The sequence below is a fragment of the Crocodylus porosus genome, unplaced genomic scaffold, assembly GCF_001723895.1.
Source record: "Crocodylus porosus isolate Cpor-Errol unplaced genomic scaffold, CroPor_comp1, whole genome shotgun sequence".
Classification (NCBI taxonomy): Eukaryota; Metazoa; Chordata; order Crocodylia; family Crocodylidae; genus Crocodylus; species Crocodylus porosus.
The window spans coordinates 63,358,317-63,378,737 of NW_017728918.1; the positions used below are offsets into that span (position 1 = coordinate 63,358,317).

At 40.8% G+C, this 20,421-nt stretch overlaps 1 protein-coding gene across 1 annotated transcript in view; it reads left to right on the forward strand.

Annotated features, from left to right (window-relative positions):
- The window catches only part of BCKDHB (branched chain keto acid dehydrogenase E1 subunit beta), a 295,895-nt gene that overhangs the window by 86,828 nt on the left and 188,646 nt on the right, over window positions 1-20,421 (forward strand). Inside the window, 3 exon segments of the mRNA XM_019537671.1 lie at window positions 5,875-5,905; window positions 8,001-8,150; window positions 13,350-13,460. Of these exon segments, the coding sequence (XP_019393216.1) occupies window positions 5,875-5,905; window positions 8,001-8,150; window positions 13,350-13,460 (292 nt within the window).

Sequence of the window (20,421 nt, forward strand, 5' to 3'; positions counted from 1 at the left end):
TGAGTACTGTAGGCCCCTAGTTTGGTCCAGGTGCTAACCTATGGGTCTCATTGGGCATGTCTACACATGCACAGTTAATGAGCATTAGTCCAGTTTAAGGTGCATTAAAGGCATGTGTCTACATGTACGTGCATTAAAAATGGTGATTTTTAGGATATTTGATCCTAAATTTTATGCCTAAATTTAATGTGCCTTAATGTGCATTAGCACGTACACATGTAGATATACACCTAAATCGCCTTAATGCCCCTTAAGCAAAGGGTCCTTAAGTTTAGGTGTGTGCAAATACACATGTAGACTTGCCCATCGTTCCACATTCTATTGTTTTTCAAAGCATTACTTCATAAAAACTATTTTAACTATCCTTTTCCCCTCTATATATATGATCTGTGGGATTGATTTTAATGTCTGTGCTGCGTAACAGCTGGTGATAACTGAAATCTGTCCAGCCAGTACCTTAATTCAGTTGTAAATCCAGCAGGGTGAAAATCAATTTTACTTTCCACTGTGATTTCACAGGTTGCATTTCACTTGTGTCCTTATGTCAAGCTTCTTAGCCATTACAGTTCTACAAATCAGGTTCCTTTTATCCTCTGCTCACCTCTATAACACTTAATAGTCACCACTGGAGTTTAAGAGCTCTCATTTCCCTTTGCAGTAGTATAAAACTGCTCCTCAGTTTTATACTATTGCATGAGGCTTTGCCAACTATGTTTGTTTTCCTTCTGGGCTCCAGAATTACTTGGCTCTGTATGTAATTCAAGAGATTAGTACAAGCAGTCCTCAGACTTATGAAAAAATTGGTTCCTGAAAACGGTGTCTTAAGTCAAAATGTTGTAACTCAGAACCAATTTTCTTGTAAGAAACAATGTTATAAATGGGGATTGGTTCCTGAACTAGGGCCCGATACCCTATTTTCACCAAAAATACCCCAGAATGTTGTACTACTCAGTCAATTATAGATGAGCAATATAGCTACATGAATGTATTTATATTGTAGATAGCAATCATATTGACTTGGGAAGACTTCTTTGAGGTGACTTTGCTAGACTTTTTGAAAGGGTTTTGGTTGGACTTTTTGAAGGGTTCTTCTCAGGAGTTTTGTCTGCAGGTTTCTCTGGAATCTTGTCTGCTTTTTTTTTTTAAAGAAAGTGTCCAAGGAAGTTTGGACAGGTGTTCTCCAGGGAGATGAGTGATGCAGCGAGCTTGTTCACTGGAATGGCATCGCATTGGATCATGCGTTGTAAAGTTGAAACTGACATCATAAAGTTGAAACAGGATTTCAATTTATAAATGTGAGTGTGAAGTGTTGTAAGTTGAGGACTGCCTGTACCCCCAATCTTTTGGATTCACAAGTAACATGGCTATGAAATCTGAGGGAGTCATGGGATTTTCATAAACACTCTGGTAGGTGGGATTTTTTTTAATAGTCTGGCAGTAATATGTTCTATTGTGGCATGGTTGTGGTGATGGGATGGGTGCTGCTTTTGAAGACCATTTATGGAATGGGGATGTTGGGGTTTGTGTTGGGCAGTTCCCATAAAGAAACTGCTGCAGCTGAAGTGGGTTGGAAAAAGTAACCTGGGCCTTTTCATGTCTGATAAAAACTTATTTCAGGGAAGTCCTGCTATTTTGAAGAGTATGAAAGAAAGATTTATGCCTTATAAATCCTTATACATGCAAAAGTGGGTGCTCTTAAGGATAGGCTAATGAAGACATCTGTGGAGGACTGGGTATGCCAATCAGGGTCGATGGACTCAGCAGAATTTGGCCTGTGAATTTCAAATAGTCTTGCAATGATTAAATAACATGAATAAAAATCCAGGGTCCCGATCTAACTTATATTTGCATTCAACAGATATTATTCCATGATTTATTGTTTTGCAAGGAGTGGTGATACCTATACACTGACGATGCTGTTGGGTTTTTTTAAAAAGCTTTTAAATACATGCCTGGCATACTGATGTATTGTTTTGTTCAGCTATGTATGATGCAACAGTACTTGCATATGTTGTTTATTTTCCAAATAATATTAATACTTTCCATAACAGGCTCTTCATTCTCTACAGTGTCCTATTGGATTGTTTAATTTATAGCCTGTCTTTAGCCCTCCCTCTTGATGGCAGCTCTGAATGCCAAAGAGTGTGATTTTTTTTTTTTGCTTGTCATGAATGACATAAATCATTTCCAGTGCTGAGGCTATGACCTTTCTTCAGTTAAAAAATCTTCCACTTTTAACTTTATTTTGTTTCTTGTTAACAACGGTAAAAGATTTCTCTACATGGGGAAGTTATCCCATGGAAAGTTAGTGTGTCAATTTTAAAATAACTCCCTCCATATATGTGCTCTTATTCAAGAGTAAGAACATTCACATGGCCAGTTCTTGTAGAACAGCTATTCCAGTCAATGTCTCCGTGTAAAGAAGCTCTAAACCTAATTTCCATGTGATTTATATACCCTGTGCTAACTTGTATCCTCACTTTCACCTTTGTGACTTTAATTAGAAATTGCTATGCTGCAGCTGATTAGAAATTGCTATGCTGTAGCTGATCTTGCCCAGTAACCTGTCTCTGAGAGTGGGCAGTACCAAATGTGTTAGGCTGTGGTTCTCAATCTATGGGTCATGACCCAAAAGTAGGTTGCAAGAACATATGAAAGGGTTGCAAACAAACTTAAAAAATGGATTCTCTTATAAAGGAGAAACCATGGGGAAACAATGGCTTTTCTTGCAGGCTGGCAGAGTTCCAGGCTTCAAGGGGTTGCCTGGGGCTGATTGCGGCCTCCCTGCCCCACATGTGTCCCCCCCCACACACACTGGGGGCTGGGGCCTGTGGTAGTGAGGGGAGATCTGAGCAGGTCAGAACTGGCCATCAGTGTTTACAAATGGGTCCTGGTACAAAAAAGGTTGAGACCCCCTGTGCTAGTGAGGGATAAGTAATCCTGCAGAAGGCAGTTCTGGGAATGACTTGCTCTCAGTTTAAAAGTGAGCTCTTGCCGTGAAATTTTGAAGACATTGTACATCTCCTACAACTGGTACACAAACCCTGGATGTTTTGAAGTGCAATCCTTTTTGTTTTTTTTAATTCTGTTAAGCTATGCTTGAGGCGGATGGCTTACAACAGGGAACTCTGACACAGACCTCCAATTGCACACTGGATGAAAAAGTGCTTTTTCGTAAGTCTTTTTCACTCTACTGACTGGAGGGGTCCTTGTTCTTCAGTATGAAATATGACTGAAGAAAAGTGTCTAATCTACCCTTTGCTGGGTTTGTGGTTGTAGCCATGTTGGTCTAAGGACACAGGCAGTAGGCCTGTGCGAAGCAGCTAGTATTTGCTTTGGATTTGGATTTGGCCGATTCAGGGGACAGCGATTCAATTTGGCGATTCAAATCACTGTCCCAAATCGACTGCATTGACTCCAACTCCCTGGAGTATCCTCCCTTTCTACCTTTCCTGTCACACCTTGATGTGTTATTTATAAGGCTTTGGGAGGTTGCCCCCAGGGCCCTCAAGTGAGCCCAGTCTAGGTCCACCTTGCTCCTGGGGCATTATGTGATGGCCCTCCTGGCACTGTTTGTGCCTCAGGGCACACCACTTGCCTTTACAGGCTCTTCATTGCCTTCTTCCATGCCTGTATTCATGTCCATGCCTCACAGATGTTACTTTAAATTGTCCACTGGGCCATCTGGCCCATCCATCACTCCAGCCAGCCTGCAAGATTCTCTTTTTCCTCTAGGCTGATTATGTTGTGCAGGACAGATTTACTTAAGCACATGATACTGAGTTAAATAGTCTATAGTACAGTAATGCAATGAGGTAAACTTCTATTTTTGGTATTTATTAATTTAAGAATATTTCATTTATAAAATCTAAGGGAATAATTAGCCTTTTAGGGTTTTGTAGTTTTTATGCACTGCTTACTGAATTCTTTTCCAGCACAGTAGTCAAGTGCAACATAAAATCAAGCTGTTATAAGAGACACAGCAGAGAGAAATTGAATTTACAGATATAATACAAGTTTGAATAGTGCCTTGAGTCAGATCCTAAACTGTTAAAAATTACCGTTGCATCATTGGTTTCCATAGTGGTATACTGATATACTTACTGGAAAATTTGACCCTTGATTTAAAAGATGTAAAGTTCAATCTTTTTTTAAAAGATGAACCTTTCAAATTAAATGTAAGGCTGGATAAAGATTCATTAATATGTTCCACTTGGGAGATCTTATTTAATAAAGATTCCATAATGTTCATCTGGTATCCTTATTCACAGAGAAGCTCTTCTTATGCAGTACTCTCCAAATGATGCTTTAGAGCAGTGGTTCTCAACCTTTTTTGTACCACGACCTATTTCTAAACATGTGGCCAGTTCCAACCCAGTAGATAGTTTTAGTAGAAAACACACAAGTATACTTGTCCCCTTACCTATGAGGAACTGAGGCAGCTGCTTTCTTTGCTGCCTGGTGCCATGTCCATGTTTGTGTGCACCATGCACGTGGCACCCTTTGCCTGATCACCCTTCTCCTGCTTCTCCCAGGCTCAAACAGCCACTTTGAGGCTAGAGCTCTGCCAGCCTGCAAGGGGAAACCCACAGTTTCCCATATTTTTCTCCTTTAAGGGAGAAAATCCACAATTTTCCATGTTTTTCTGCAATTGTTCATGATCCTTGCATATATTCTTGTTACTCACTTTTGGATTGGAACCCATGGGTTGAGAAACAGGGCTTTAGAGAAGAGGTTAAACAACCTTGCTAGAGGAGAGGCTAAACAACCTCCCATGGGCTGGAGCTTGTGACCTGGCCGCCTTCTTCAGTTCTTGGAGGGTAGGCCCCCAGCTTGCATATTGTTTAGCACTTTTCTGAGAGAAGAAGTACGGAGCATTCCTGTCTTCTGAGGCCAGAGCATTATTTAGCATGTTTCTTGTTTGTGCAACCTTATTCACTCTAGTCAGGAAAAAAAAGTAACTTGAAATATAGATCATATTGAAGGTACCCTTGCCCTATCATTATTTGAAAATAAGCACGGAAAATATTTACATACAGTGGTGATTATTCCCAAAAGTATGTCTGTAAGATCTGAGATTATTTAACCTGGAAAAGAGAAGACTGGGGGGGAGGAGGGAGATTTGACAAGTGTTCAAATACATTAAGGATTATTATAAAGGGAATGGTGATAATTACACTCTGGCTGCATCTGCATGAGCGTGAAATTTTTGTTTCCCTGGGGACAAGTAGCAGTGGCACACCTTGTCGCAGACAGGTCTGTGGCACCACATGCTGAATGTTTGCTCTCATTTGGATGCAGCCTATGTGTCCACAGTGGACAAGACGAGACGTTTTGGTCTTAAATTGGAATAAGAAAAGATTAGGGTGGATACTAGAAAGAATTAAGTATGAGAATGATTAAATACTGGAAGAGACTACCTAGCAAGGTTGTGCAATCTTCATCACCAGAGGCCTTTTAAGAACAGGTTAGACAAATGCTTGGTTGGGTGGATTTAGCCAGGGGGTTGGAATAAAGAGAAGAAAAAAAAAGGCTTTCCACTTTTTCAGCTCTCAGTTGACTTACCTTAAACTATTTTGCAAACAGGTTTCAAATAGCGTATTTACTAAGAATTGCACAATAGCTTTGCCTTGAGTCTGAAGCATGGGCAGTATGCTACTGTTGCTCCTGGAGCAGTCTAGGCTTTCAGTGTCAGCATTTCCCTTCTGGGTACTCCCTCAAAGCACTTCAGGGATTCATGTGCCAATGCAGAGTTGCTTAGAGGCTCTGGGCTTCATTTTGCCATTGGAGGAGGTGGAGTCTTTAAATAAAATGTCGCTGGTAACAAAGAACTTTTTAGTGTGTTCGGGTAAGGTGAATATTAATGGGATACAGATCACTCAAGGGATTAATAGTAGAATGTGGGGTGTTTCACCACCTTCTTGACACCCTTGAGCTTAGGGGGCTGATCCAATAAGTAAGGATACTTGTTCAAAACAGACTCATATGACCTAGAGATAATGTCACAAGTATTCTCAGATCATTTGGTTGGAATGTTGATATTAAATGGGCACTTTCCTTGAAGCTCTCAGCAGAAAGGGCATAGAACCTGAAATGTCCCCTTGTCTCAAAGAAATCACTTTAGCATGTGGCTAAAACATTTTATCAGTATAGCCCATAAAAGTAGTTTTTTTGAATAACTGTCATTTTAAAACTTGTTGTTATTTCAAAGGAGACTACTAAATAAGTAATTTAGCAGGAATTTCACCACATTATGCATGGGACTAAGGCAAAAGCAGGCAATGTTCTGTCCTTTACCAGGCACATGGCTAAAATTTTCTATTTCTATTTTGAGATCTACACTTAGAAATAGGAGATCCTTATTGTTATTATTAGAACGTGATCCATCTTTCCATTTAGACCATAACTCGCTGTTGTAGGAAGTCCTAAAATAAAGACATTAAAATGTCATAATTTTATACAGAAATCTATATTGGGTCATTTTAAATGTTTGTACAAGATCAATTTTTCTTTTCTCTAAAAGTTCCCTTTGGTTAGATGCATGCTGTTGAAGAAGCCCAACTTCAAAGGTAAAGGTTATAAAAATTAATACTGAATAAACCAGGGGTGGGCAAAATCTGGCCCATGGGCCAGCTTGGGCCTGTGGTGGACTGCATTTCCCAGCAGTCTCCGCGCATATTGCTGTGGGTGGTTTCCATGGAGATCCCAGCAGTGGTGGGTCTGTGACAGTAGGGGGCCAGGGTTTCCGTGAAGACTGGCCCCAGCAGTGCTGGCAGGGCATGCGGCTAGGTGGGGAGCTGCTCTGAGGCCAAGATCTTGCAGCATGGTTTAGGTAGGGGTGTGCAGACCATGCCTTGGCTTTCGACCAGGATGTCACTGCTGCAAGATCCCAGCCCGACAGCAGCTTTTCCACCCAGCCACATGCCCTGCCAGCATTCTTGGGGCCCATTTCCTCCATTGAAACCCTGGTCCCAAGCTGTCATGACCCACTGCTTCTGGGGTCTTCATAGAAACCAGCCACAGCAATATGGGCAGGGGTTGCTGGGAAATGGAGTCTGGTCACTGGCTGGATCCACCATTTTGCCCACCCCTGGAATAAACCCTTAAAAGGACCAAATAGTTTCTACATTTTCCCCCTATTTTATATTGCGGAGAATAAAGTTGATCAACTTTATTATTTCATTATTTTTCATTAATATTATGCACGGAAGAAACAAACAAAAACCTATGGGATAAATGCCATTAAAAAACTAAGAGACCAATAGCTTGGCTGTTCATTCCCAGATTCCAGCCTAAAATTACATAACTCTTACCATGAGCTGGCTTCTATTGTTCTAACCCTTTTCTCCAAAACCTTTGTTTTAAAAGTGACTTAAAATAAAAGTTTTATCTAATGCTTGTCATAGACCTCAGGAAAGAAGCTTCTTGCAGGTTCCAAATACAATTGAGTTTGTTGTATTAATACTGGAAGGGGGAAACAACATTGCTGCAGTAAATCCACTTTTTCTGTTGACTGAGAAGTTTTGATGAGGGATCTAAGGAACAGTTATTCCCTTAACTATGAAATTTGTTAAAATATAAGTGTAAAAATATCAAGGTTTTTTTCAGCGTTCATTAAGAATGGACTGCATCATTCATTCATTGTTTTGTAACTGGGAAGAGTAATGGGGACTTTCCCAAAATTATATTGATAAAAACTTCCATCAACAGTACTTTGGTATATGCTTTATTTACATACTGTGTTTATTTGGCAATGATCAGGAGGGGTTTATTGCCTCAGTGGTAGGCATTTATCTTTTAAGATTAGTAGCTATGATACATGAAGTGTTGGAGTGAACAAGCACCATACAGCATCACTGTTAAACATAATTTCGTGTTTGATATCACTACTGCATATGAATTCAGCCTATTATTTTCTACTAGGTGGTAACAGAGACATTAATGATTAACTATTCTGTGTTTTGATTTTTAAAGCGTTTCCTTGGGCAAATGCTTCTTAGTAAGAAAAATCTAATCTTTATTTCTTCCTTTTGTAAATTCTTATCCATTCAGTGGAACAAGTTCCTGTGGAGCCATACTATATTCCGCTGTCTCAAGCTGAGGTGCTGCAGGAGGGAAGCGATGTTACTATGGTTGCCTGGGGAACTCAGGTCAGTAAGACTTGTATAAGATACTTATGGAGCCTATCACCTGCTGTGAAAATGGATTAATGAAATGTGACTTATCAGGAAAATGAAACAGAGCCTCAAATAGCACCACTGAAATAAAAGTAGCTATTTATGGCATGGTAAAAGACACTTGCTCTACCCTAGTTGGTGTGCTTGGTTTGTTTCTTCTGGATCTTTGAGGGTTCTTGGTCCACCTCTTAAATTTTTGAGAAATAGCTTTTCAAATTTCTCCGGGTAACTTCAAACTTTTACTAGATAGAACACCTACATGCCTAGGAAAAAAAATTCAAAATACTAGAACTTTTGGTTCAGAGATGATACCTTTTATTAGACCAACTAAGAAGTTGCAAAAAAAGTATCTTTTTCTGCAATTTTTCGGAGACATGTGCCCTTCCTTCTCATGGAAAATGTAAAGATGGTACAAAGTCCCCATAGGTAGAAAATAAACTTATTTTTTGCACAGAGGAAGCTGAAGGTGGAAGTCTGTTCCTCTGGGTCCATGAGAGTGTCTTTGTGAGTTGCTTTTCTACGTGCAGATAAGGCAGGATTCCTTAACTGGTGGTGTCAGGTGGCAGAAAGGCAGGGAGGTTTAGAAATCTTTCTTCTTCTTCAGCAATGTAGTTTATATCCAAAACTGGCTAAAATTCAGCTTAGGGTAATTTCTAAGCTGCCCACAATGTTCACAATTGTTTTCCATAACCTTTGTAAAACTAAAAGATGTGGAAAACTCTTTTAAAGCTTGGGAAAAACATAAATTATAACCCCCCAACACACACATGTGCTATATATTTTTGCATGTAACATGCACCCAAGTAAAACATGTGCCTTGTTTTTGGAAGGGAGCAGAATGTAGAGACAGAGAGTGATTTTTCTAGAGTCATGGCTGAGTGGGACATAGAGTGAGTCTTCCTGGAAATGGAGTGTGTCCAGAAAATGTGGCATCTAGACCTTCCTGGTGTGGCAGACTGTCTCCTGTGATGCCACACTTCCTGCACACTATGGGCACTTGCACACATGCAGGGAGATTGCTCTTATGCGCTGTAATTCCAGCGCATTGGAGCAGACTTCATTAATTGTCAGTCTGCGGGTCCATCACAACTCAACTGAGTCTGTTGGAGCGTGGAAATGACTGCACTCCAACAGACTCCAGCATCATGTGTATCAGCATCCCCACACTGAAAAATGGTGGCAGGGTGCATTTGATGAGCTTTAGTTCAAAGTGTCCCTCTACCATTTTTCAGTGCAGGGACACTGATGCATATGACGCTCCAGGCTCTTTTAATTAAAGTGCTGCTCCCCTCTCCTGCATCCTGGAGTACATCTATAAATGCCCTACATTTTCAGGAGGACTTATTCTGTATCCCAAAAGGTGAGGCCCCAGATCCTTGCCCAGGGCAGTAGAAGAATTGTTGCTTCTTTACTGTAAGTAGTTCCTATATAAGTTATTGTAAATAAAGTCTTGTTTTCACATCACAACCCTTATTAAGATGCTGTCAGCAGCTCACTAGCTGCTTTGGGCACAAACTGTAGTGCTCAACTAATAGCTGTGGCTATGACAGAGTTAATGTAAGACTCCACCCATTCATTTTATTGAGCAGACAGAAGTGGTAGCCTTCTAAGCAGCTGCATGGCATGTACCCTGTCTCCAGGAGTACTCCTTCTCCAGTGAAGAAAACAGCTTCCTCACTTAAAATATGCACTGCAATATTGGGAGGGCTGATTTTGGTGGAAAAGATGAACACTGTGTGTGGAAAAAAATATGATACGTGCATGTACACACAAGCATGTACTTCAGGGTTCTCCGACTGATGTGGTTGCTTGGGAAACAGTGTTTAATGTCTTTTGACCCTGAGCTCTTTACAAATAATATTCATAACTTGAAATACAAAATTTGTATTTTGATCAGTATCTGCTCATATACTTTCACTTGAGAGAAGAAGTATAGGAGGACAGCCAGTATTTTTATTATCTTTTGTGTCTCTGGGAAAGGTTCCAGGAGAGGATGGCATAATTTCCATCACTAAAATATAGTATTAGTTCAGTCTGCTTTTCTTTAGAGAAACTGTGATCTCTATAGCTCTACACAATGGTGTTTTGTATTCTCTTGGCATGCATGTTAATATCTAATATCCCCGTTTTGACACTATATTGGAAGAAAATCAAAGCTGCCTTCATGCTTTTGACCATATTTTTATGTTCATCTTCAACATAAGATTGCTTTATTTCTCTCTGGAACAGGAGAAATATATTCCCTTTCTAGACAGCTAGGTAAAATATGTCTCTGAGGTAAAATAGACAAAGCCTAGTAATACTCTGTTTAAATCAAAAACAGTGTGTATTGACAATGTTCACAGTGCTGTGACATTGGAAATAAAAGGTAGGGAAAAGGTTGCATATAGCAATACCTTGAAAGGTACCTCTCAGGATTAGAGTAATAAACACTTCAGATATTCTTGCTCTATAATATTGTGGAGAGCAGCTTGTCTTTGACAGCATGTCAGAACTTTTAAGAGTAGCATCTCTTTTGAGCCTTTCAGAATGCAGTCCAAATAGAGATCCTGGAAACCTCTGAATTATTAATAATAATAATAATATATGATTTTCTTTAATGCTCTGGATATTCAGAAGTCCTTTGCAAACTTCTACTAATCTGCATAACACCCCATGAAGGAGGCAGGTAAGTACGCATCTTTATTGACACAAAAGAAAACAGAGAGGCCATAGTATGCAAAATATGATTATTTCACTTTTGAAATATCACCGGAGATCTCTTTTGTTCCAGCCATTGATCTTTCTAAAATATAAAGCAAAAATATTCTTGTTTTGCAGCACTTTTGTTGATTTGTCTTTTAAATTCATCTTTCCTCCTGCACTAAATCATTTTATCCATAATCTTTAATGTTCATGGTTTAGTATAAACAAATGCCCTAAATGGAATTTAATCATGTTTTCCAGGTGCCTGATTAAGAATTACTGTTTAAGCACCTGCTGCTTTAGGTGTTCCTGAAACACATGAAATTAATTTGGTATCTTAAATTATCACACTTTTAACTCATTCTAAAAAACACAAATATATTAGAGAAATATATCCTTAGGCATTTCTATATATGCATACATAGTAAAGGTTAAAAATTGGCAGGGTGGAAAAAGTGAGGATATAGCTGGAGGTACAGATATATAGTCTTGTGATAGAGGCACTGGGCTGTGGATCTGGGGCATCTGGGTTCAATTTCCACCTCCACAGGTTTCTTGTTTTGTCTCTGGCATTTTTTGTTTGTTTGTTTTTGTTTTGCTTGAATACTTTAGCTCTTTCTTCCTTTCTTTCATTCAGCTGTCTAGTCTGTAAACCCTCTAAAGCTGAGGTGTTTTGCACAATGGGTTTGCCTTACACAGTGGGTCTTTAATGTTCATTTTGTCCCTAGATATGACTGTAGAAAGCTGTGTACAGTAACACTGTACCGTCTAGCTATCTTTTGGAAAGGATAAGCAAGGACCAGAAACCATTATTACTATTGGTGTATCCAGTTTGCACAAGACCTGTTTTTTACACTTCAGTCTTCAAGATGCATCTTTATAGGTAGCCATCCATCTTTGCCACAGTGAGTGGGTAAGAGTTCGAGTTGAAAGTACGCATTATCAAAGCTGGAATTGCTCTTCAGACTATCAGCAGCAAGGGGAAAAAGCCAAATGCCTGGCTGTGGTAGAAAGTGAGCAAATCCTAGTTTATCCACAAGTAAAGAACTAGATCATTTGAGATAATTCTCTTTAATAGTTCTCATGCAAACTGCTCAGGAAAGATTGAGAAATTTAGTAGATGTCATTAGTCAGCTGATGGCAGGAGAGAATGTGCATCTAGATAGCACATATTCTGCACTTCTGTAACCAGCATGCCAGACGTCACCTTCTCTATCTGCAAAGGTTTTGAATGTGATAATCATTTTATACATTTGGTTAATATTGTGCATGCAGTCACGCTACAAAGCTTGCAGTGTTAGATAATATATGATGCATGGAGTCTGTAGGAAAATATGTATTTACCTGTTAAACCATTTTTATCTTGCTTTAAAAGAAAAGGAAAAAGAAAGCTGTTCTCAAAAGTTCATGGCCAACCTCTGCCTTCATTTATCCTTTAAACTGCTGCCTTCCTGGTTAGGAGAAAATTGTTTTGCAAGAATCAGGTAGAGGTTTTAGAAATCTTTTGGTTTTTAAATTTATGTAGCTTTTACAACTTAAGAAGTCTTCCCCATCATTTTATCCTATAAGCATGTACTTTGTGAATGGTGATGTGTACATTACAAATAATTAATCCCAGTCAATGCTGCCTTGGTAGTTTTTACCAGCATCAGAACATTTGTTAGTGACCATAATATTGGTCTTATTAAAGGCTGTACACATATATTAAAAGATTTTGTAGGCAAGACTAGAAGATGAAATATAATATTTATATTCAGTGTTGTATTTTACCGTTATAGTGTTGAACAATTCTCTTTTTAAATAGCATACTCAATATGTAAAGGATGTCAGAAGATGGAAGCTTGCAAGAACCTCTTTAAAAATATACTATTAGAAAGATTTCAGCTCTGGATAATGAATAATCTATTTTTTATCAATCAAAACTAGCTACAGTCCATTTCCATATGGAGGAAGAATTATACTTATTAAATGTTACAGCCATAGTCATGCTAATATTTGAAATTAATCAAAGTCTGAAAGTTTGAGTTGTTGTAGCAGGTTGGCAGGTAGACACTTTACTTTCTCAGTTAAGTCAATTGCACTCTCATTTTGGATGAAGAGAACTTTAGGCCTTGACAGTGCTTTTGTTACTTCTTAATCTATTCATAATCTAACACTTCAAAAACAAGAAATGGATTGAATCAACCTTAATATTTTACAGTGTTATTTACCAGAAATTAAATGACTTGTCTCTGTTGAATAAAAATTCTAAATTTTTAATGCTTAGTACTTGTCAGTTGTTTTTGAGAGGTATTTATTGGTTTTTAACACAGTATTGAAGTAATAATGAGAAAAATGCTTGCTGAATAACGAGTCTGTTAATTTCAAACATTGCTGTTACCAAATCAAATAACAAACTATTCTTTGTCTGATATTTGTATAACTGGGTAAATTTTAAGCATCACATTAATATTTCAATCCAATTTGTGAATTACCTTGCCTTTTCAGGTGCATGTAATCAAAGAGGTAGCAACCATGGCTCAGGAAAAGCTTGGTGTGTCCTGTGAGATAATTGATCTGAAGACTATTTTGCCCTGGGATACTGAGACTGTTTGCAAGGTAGGAAGATAACACTTTTTTAAAAAAAACAAAGGAAGATATACCCGTGAATATGAACAGCAGTTTAGTATTGAGAAAAATATAGCTCCAGTGTGCTGGTTGCAGGTACTTGGTGGGAGAATTTATGCAGCGCACTGAGGGAGCATCTGTGTAGCCTAGGGGGCCTATGGCTTGCCCTGGAGTGGCTCACAGGTACGTGGCCCCCACTAGTGAGAACCACAGTGCATTTGGCCCCCATCTATTTTGAAGCTGGACAGCCTTGGTTTAGCTAACAAAATAAAGTGCTTGAAAATCAATTTTTCCCTCATGTTTTTGGCTTTTCCCCATCCCCTTCTGGCATCCAGAGTTTTGAGGAATTTCCCTGAGTAATATATTTTTAAATCTTATGATCTTTTAAATTTTTGATCGCACTTTTTGTTCTTGCACAGAGGACAGGACTGCACATTTGGGGAACCTGGAGCTAGGTTCCAGGTGCCCCACTTGGCAGGGGAGCTTATGTAGCAGCAAAAGTTCAGCGTGCCTTGGAGTGTATGGAGGGAGAATCCACATGTTGTTATATGGCCCAGAGGGACCTGTGGCCCACACAGATGTGGCCCCACACTGCTGAGAAGTTGGAGAGCCCTGTAGAGTATCAAGGAAAATGGACTTTTTTGGTACAAATTACAATAGTTTTGTTTTTTCACTTGTCCTTTTCTCTTTTTTTTATTTTATTTTTTTTTGAGGGTTGGCATGATGAAAGTGTGTTTTTGTTTTCTGTGTGTCTGAGTAGTGTTGAAAACATTAAGAATGAAAAAAAATAGGTTTTCAGGTGCCTCCCTACCCTACTTTCTGCTTGACATGGTTAAGCACCTTTTCCCACATGCTCTTAGCATTCTCAGAAATTTCATTTTCAGCTGAAAACTCATTCTCATATCAACCTGAAGGTGAACTTGTCTGGAAATTTTGGGCCACTTCCATTAATTTGTATTTTAAATATGCCTGTAAGGAAAGTACACACTACAAAATCATATAGTTTCAACTGTAGAGGAAAGGGAGCCATCACAGGGGAGACTGTGGTTATGGCCTATTGTGGTGGTGGTGGTCTTGCTGAGTTTCGGTGAGGAGTCAGACTTTGGGAGTGCTGCAAAGCTTTGACTGATATTTGCATTTTGCAATAATAAAAAATGCAGTGGTCACGTTCTCAAGACTGTTCAGGTGTCAAGCTGGAAAATAACATTTAAAAATTAGTTCTATAATTAGCAGGGTGGAAAAAAACATTAAATCTGGCCAACATTTTACTAACACTAACATTTTTGCTATTAATACTGAATAGAAAATAGAGACAGATGAAAAACTTCACAAAAAGGGAAAATATTTTAAAAAATATTTTTACATGAACTTTTGTTCTTTGCTGTACAAAAGGTGGTTCAGCAGTTTTCTGTTTTAAGGATGGGATTTTTTTTAAAAATGTGTTTCTAAAAGTATTAATATAAAACTTCTACCTATAGTATTCTGTAGTACTGGGCTTCTCCACTTCCCACAGGCTACTGGTAGCCTGCTAAAAAATCTCAGTCTTCTTGTTCTGTAGAGACTTTTGTATATGATTAAAAAGCTTGTGATATCAGATGATTTACCTATATTTTACATTCTTATTTAGTGTACATTTTGATATGCATATTTTCATAGCATCTGTATAATATGTGCTTGCATAATGTTACTTTAAATTGCCAATTGCTCAAATTAAGAGTGAGAACTTATAAAGGGGGATAAGGCAAAATGCTGTGTTTATTTATTACATGAAGCAGATACATAAGCTTGGACACACCAGTCATACAAATGGACATACACAAGCATACATACAAACAGACGTAGACATACAGACAAAACCACTCCAGTAAGTTACAGTTACCAACAGAAGGTACTCAATGTCAGCACTGGATGGCTGGGTCCAGGCTTATTGAGGGTGATAGGTGCAGGGGAAGAACAGACATGCCTGTGTTCCATGAGGTTGCAGAGAGTGGATTCCCTATCTTGGCTTGTCTGCATCTCACTTTTATAGAGATTTCAAGTCTTTGTTCAGCATTGGGGGTTTTTCCATGCTCAGTCTTTAATTAGAGGTTGTTTCTTCTGGTTAGCTCAACTTGAGGTCATTCCAGTAAAGTTGGTATCTTAGAGTTATTTCAATCTTGATCTCTGCCTTGAAGCATTATGTAGTCGGTATCTGTGTCTTGAAGCATTGTGTAGTTAAAATGGCAGGATATGCAAAACTCCTTCTTCTATCTTCTTTGCACCTGATAACAGACGAGTTCTTCAGCCATCCATTAATTAGCTTAGTTAGTTTACTATTTGGTAACTTATACGTTGATGCCTTGTTCCTTACACAATCAATTAAATCTTCTGTTTTCATGCAAATAGTTACCGTTCTTTCACCATTCACCCTCTCACACAGACAGTCACATGCACAGGGCATATGAAGTTCATCTACTCATGTCAAGCAGGGAGCAAGCACAAAATGGAGTTTTAGTTGTTCATAAAAGACAGAGGTTTAGCAATTCAATACTATTATCATTTAAGTATAATAAATAATATGCAAAAATTCATACTACAATAAAATAGCACTGCTGTAGCAATGGTTGGGTGAGAGAGGATAGTGTAGAGGGAGGTAGTTGTCTGTATTAGTCTGAAGTCAGGCAGGATTGATTTGCACCATACAGACTAACTAAATCAGTGGTGTATAAGCTTTCATAAGCAGTGGACTTACTTCATCAGATGCTATGAAGGGACTGCAGGAAGTAGAACATATAAATAGAAGGCAGTGATTGGAATAGAAAGGTTAGGGAAGGTGGAAAAAAAAGGGAGCAGTGCTAGGAGAGGCAAGGTAGGTAGGAGAGAGAGAAACAAAGCAGTTAAGTTGGGCTGTATGAAGCTTTGGTCGCTGATTCGATTTGGCAGCTGAATCTCCGAATCCAAATTGAATCAGGAGACCCTTTAATCTCTCTGAATCGATTCAGAAATTCAATGATTTGGACATAGACACAGCTTTAAATGTTTTTTCTATGTAGCTCAAGGTAGCAGGTGACTCATAAATGCTGAGATGCTGGGGCAGATGGAGTGTTCCATGAGAGCGTATGGGGAGGGGGCCGTGTCCCTGCGCACTCGGCAGCAGACCCAGAAGTTATTCTGATCCACTTCCAGGTCCACTGCAGAGCACACAGGGGACCCTCCCCTGCCTCCTGGTTCAGTGACTGGTGCCTCCTGGGGCTGAGGGGGCACCTGGGTTCCCCACTCAGCCGATCACTGTCATTATTGTAGTTGGATCTTTACCTTGTTTGCTTCATAAAGATCTTAGTGAAGTATCTTAAAAAGAACATTTATTTTGATGAACTTGTTCAGAAATATGAAAAATGTTGCTAGCTGACCAGTGAACCTACATATAAATATTACCTTTTTTGGTTTTGGATCACTGCATAAACTTTTTAGCTCCTTTAGTGTCTTCAGTACAGGCAACCCATCACTTAGTGCTGTTTCACTATAACACTCATTTTAAATTGATACCTGATTTCACTTAGCGCTCAATGAGTTTTGCTATAACACTCGCAGGCAGCATCTTCGGATGTCAAATCCTTTTGGTTTTGCTTAATGCTCGTTTTTTTCAGGAATCAATGAAGAGTGCTAAGTGTGGGTTGCCTGTACATTGTACTTTGCCTCAACCAGACTCTCTATTATGTACAAAAATCTCTTTAAGTCAAGCAGTGTATCAGGCTTAAATTGTGTAGCTTGTTGGAGGAGTTGGTTGAGCCTTCAGGGCTGCTGACACTCAAGCTATTAGTGCAGTAGTCTGAGTTTCATAGTTTCATAGTTGGTCGGGTCGGAAGGGACCTGAGCAGATCATCTAGTTCAAACCTATGGCAGGAAAAAGTACTGGGGTCAAATGACGCCAGCATGGTGTTCATGTAGCCTCCTCTTAAATACCACCAGGGTAGGAGTCAGCACCACTTCTCTTGGAAGTTGGTTCCAGATCCTAGCTGCCCTGAAAGTGAAGTAGCGCCTCCTGATGTCTAGTCTGGATCTACCCTCTGCCAACTTCTGACCGTTATTTCTAGTCATTCCCAGTAGTGCTTGGGGGAACAGGGACTCCCCTAATGCATGCTGGTCCCCTCTGACTAGTTTGTAAATGGTCACTAAATCCCCCCTCAGCCTTCTCTTGTGGAGGCTGAACAGGTTAAGGTCCCATAGCCTCTCCTCATAGGGCCTGCCCTGCTGCCTCCTGATCATGCAAGTGGCCCTCCTCTGGACCCTCTCCATGTTGAAGTAATGACTCCAATATACTTTTCTGCCTCTGCATTGATGAGAAGGGAGTTCCCCAGCCTGTAGGTGTGGTGCTGGTTCTTCCTCCCCATGTGCAGTACCTTGTACTTGTCAGTGTTGAAACCCATCCTGTTCTCATCCGCCCACCCCTGTAACCTGTCTAGCTCTGATTACAGCCTATTCCTCCCTTCTAGCATGCCCACTTCTCCTTACATCTTAGTGTCATCTGCAGTTTGAACAGGGTGCTTTTTACACCCCCATCAAAGTAGCCGATGAAGATGTTGAACAGTTCAGGCCCAAGGACTAAGCCCTGCGGAACCCCACTGCCCACATCCCTCCAGGTCAAATAAGACCTGTCCACTACCACTCTCTGGGTGTGGCCCTCCAGCCAACTAGTGACCTATTTGACTGTGTAGGTGTCAATGCCACAGTTCCCTAGTTTTTTAATGAGAACGGGGTGAGAGACAGTGTCGAAGGCCTTGCTAAAGTCCAGAAAGACTATGTCCACTGCTACCCCTGCATCTAAGGATTTGGTGACCTGGTCATAGAAGGCCACCAGGTTGGTCTGAAAGGACCTGTCTCTAATGAACCCATGTTGGTTGCCCCTAAGCATAATCTTTCCTGCTGGCCCCTCATGGACATGTGCCAGGATAATTCTCTCAAAAAGCTTGCCCAGGATTGAGGTAAGACTAACTGGCCTATAGTTTACCGGGTCCTCCTTCCTCCCTTTTTTGAAAATGGGAACCACATTGGCCCTTTTCCAGTCCTCTGGCACCACAACAGAGCACCGCAAGTGCTCATAAAGCTGTGCCAGGGGTCCCACAATGACCTCTGCTAATTCCCTTAGCACTCTGGGGTGGAGATTGTCAGGACCTGCTAATTTAAATATATCCAGTCCCTCCAGAAGTTCCCTGACTAGATCCTCACTGACTCTAGGCCTGGGTGTGCCTCCCCTGGGGCCTACAGGGGTCCTGGTAGGGGGGGGTGACCCAGTCCCTGCTCAGAAAAATGGAGGCAAAGAATTGTTAAATAGGGTAGCTTTGTCATCTGATGTGACGACCAGATTTCTTAGCGTGTCTTGCAGAGGCCTCACATTACCCGGTACCTTCTTTTTACTCCCTATATATTTAAAAAAGGATTTCTTGTTGTCCTTGATGTGGGAAGGTAGTCCCAGTCCCATCTCTGCCTTGGCCTTCCTGACCGCCCTCCTATAGCCCCGAGCAACCGAGGTATATTCCTCCCTGGTGATGACCCCTTCTTTCCATTGGGTGTAAGCCTCCTTTTTAGCAAGGAGACATTCCCGGATGCTTTTGGTGAGCCATGGGGGCTTTTGCGTCCTCTTGCCCCCTTTGATCCATGTTGAGATTATTTCCCTTTGGTCTAGGAGGATCATCTCCTTAAGGAAAGACTACTCTTCTTGGACACCCAACTCCTCTCCCCTCTGGAACCTCAGTGCCTCCTCGATTATTCTCCTTACCTCATTGAAGTCTGCCTTCCTGAAGTCCAGGGATGCTGCCTTGCTGCAGGCCTTTGCCACCTTGTGCTGGATGGTGAATTCCAGCAGGCGATGATCACTGTCGCCCAGGTGGTCGAGCACCCACAGACCCCTCACCAGGTCATTGCCTATGGCCAGGACCAGGTCCAACAAGGCGTCTACCCTGCTGGGGCTGTGCACCTCCTGGGTTAGATGGAGGTCCTGCATTTGGGCTAGGAACCTATGTGGCTGACTGTTCTTCCCAGCAGATGTCTGGAAAGGTCAGGTCACCCATGATGGCCACATCCTTTGACCTAACTACCTCCGTGAGCTGACTTAAGAATTCCTGGTCTAGCTCTTCCCCTTGGTTGGATGGTCTGTTGTAGACCCCCGCCGTTAAGTACCTTTCCCTCTGACCCCCTTTTCATAGATTTCAAAGACATTAGGGCTGGAGGGGAATATCACTGAGTCCAGCCCCTTGCCCAAAGGGCAGGAAATCAGCTGAGGTCGGTCATAGGATCCCAGCAAGATAAGCATCCAATTTGCTCTTGAAGGTGTTCGATGTAGGTGCTTGAACCACCTCCAGTGGCAAGCTGTTCCAGACCTTGGCGGCTCGGACAGTAAAGAAATTCTTCCTTATGTCCACCCTGAAATGGTCTCGCAGTAGTTTGAGTGTTCAACCTCGTCATCCCTTGGGGCGCTCTGGTGAACAAATGTTTCCCCAGATCCTGATAGTCACCCCGATAAACTTATAGGTGGCCATTAGATCACCCCTGAGCCTCCGCTTTTCCAGGCTAAAGAGTCCCATGGCTCTCAGCCTGTCATCGTAAGGTCTGTTTTCCTGACCTCTGATCATGTGTGTGGCTCTTCTCTGACTCTCTCAAGCATCTCCACATCCTTTTTGAATTGTGGAGTCCAAAACTGGACGCATTACTCCAGCTGTGGCCTCACCAAGTCCGAGTACAAGGGGAGAATGATATCCTGGGATTTGCTCGAGAAGCATCTATGGACGCAAGCCAGCATTTTGGTTGCTTTAGTAGCCACAGCTTTGCATTGTAGGCTCATGTTCATTTTTTAGTCAATGATGACCCTCAAGTCTCTTTCTTCTGTAGTGCTAGCCGAGCCTATAAGGATGCAGCAGATTTTTCTTCCCAAGGTGGAGAACCTTGCATTTTTTGGTGTTAAACACCATCAGGTTCT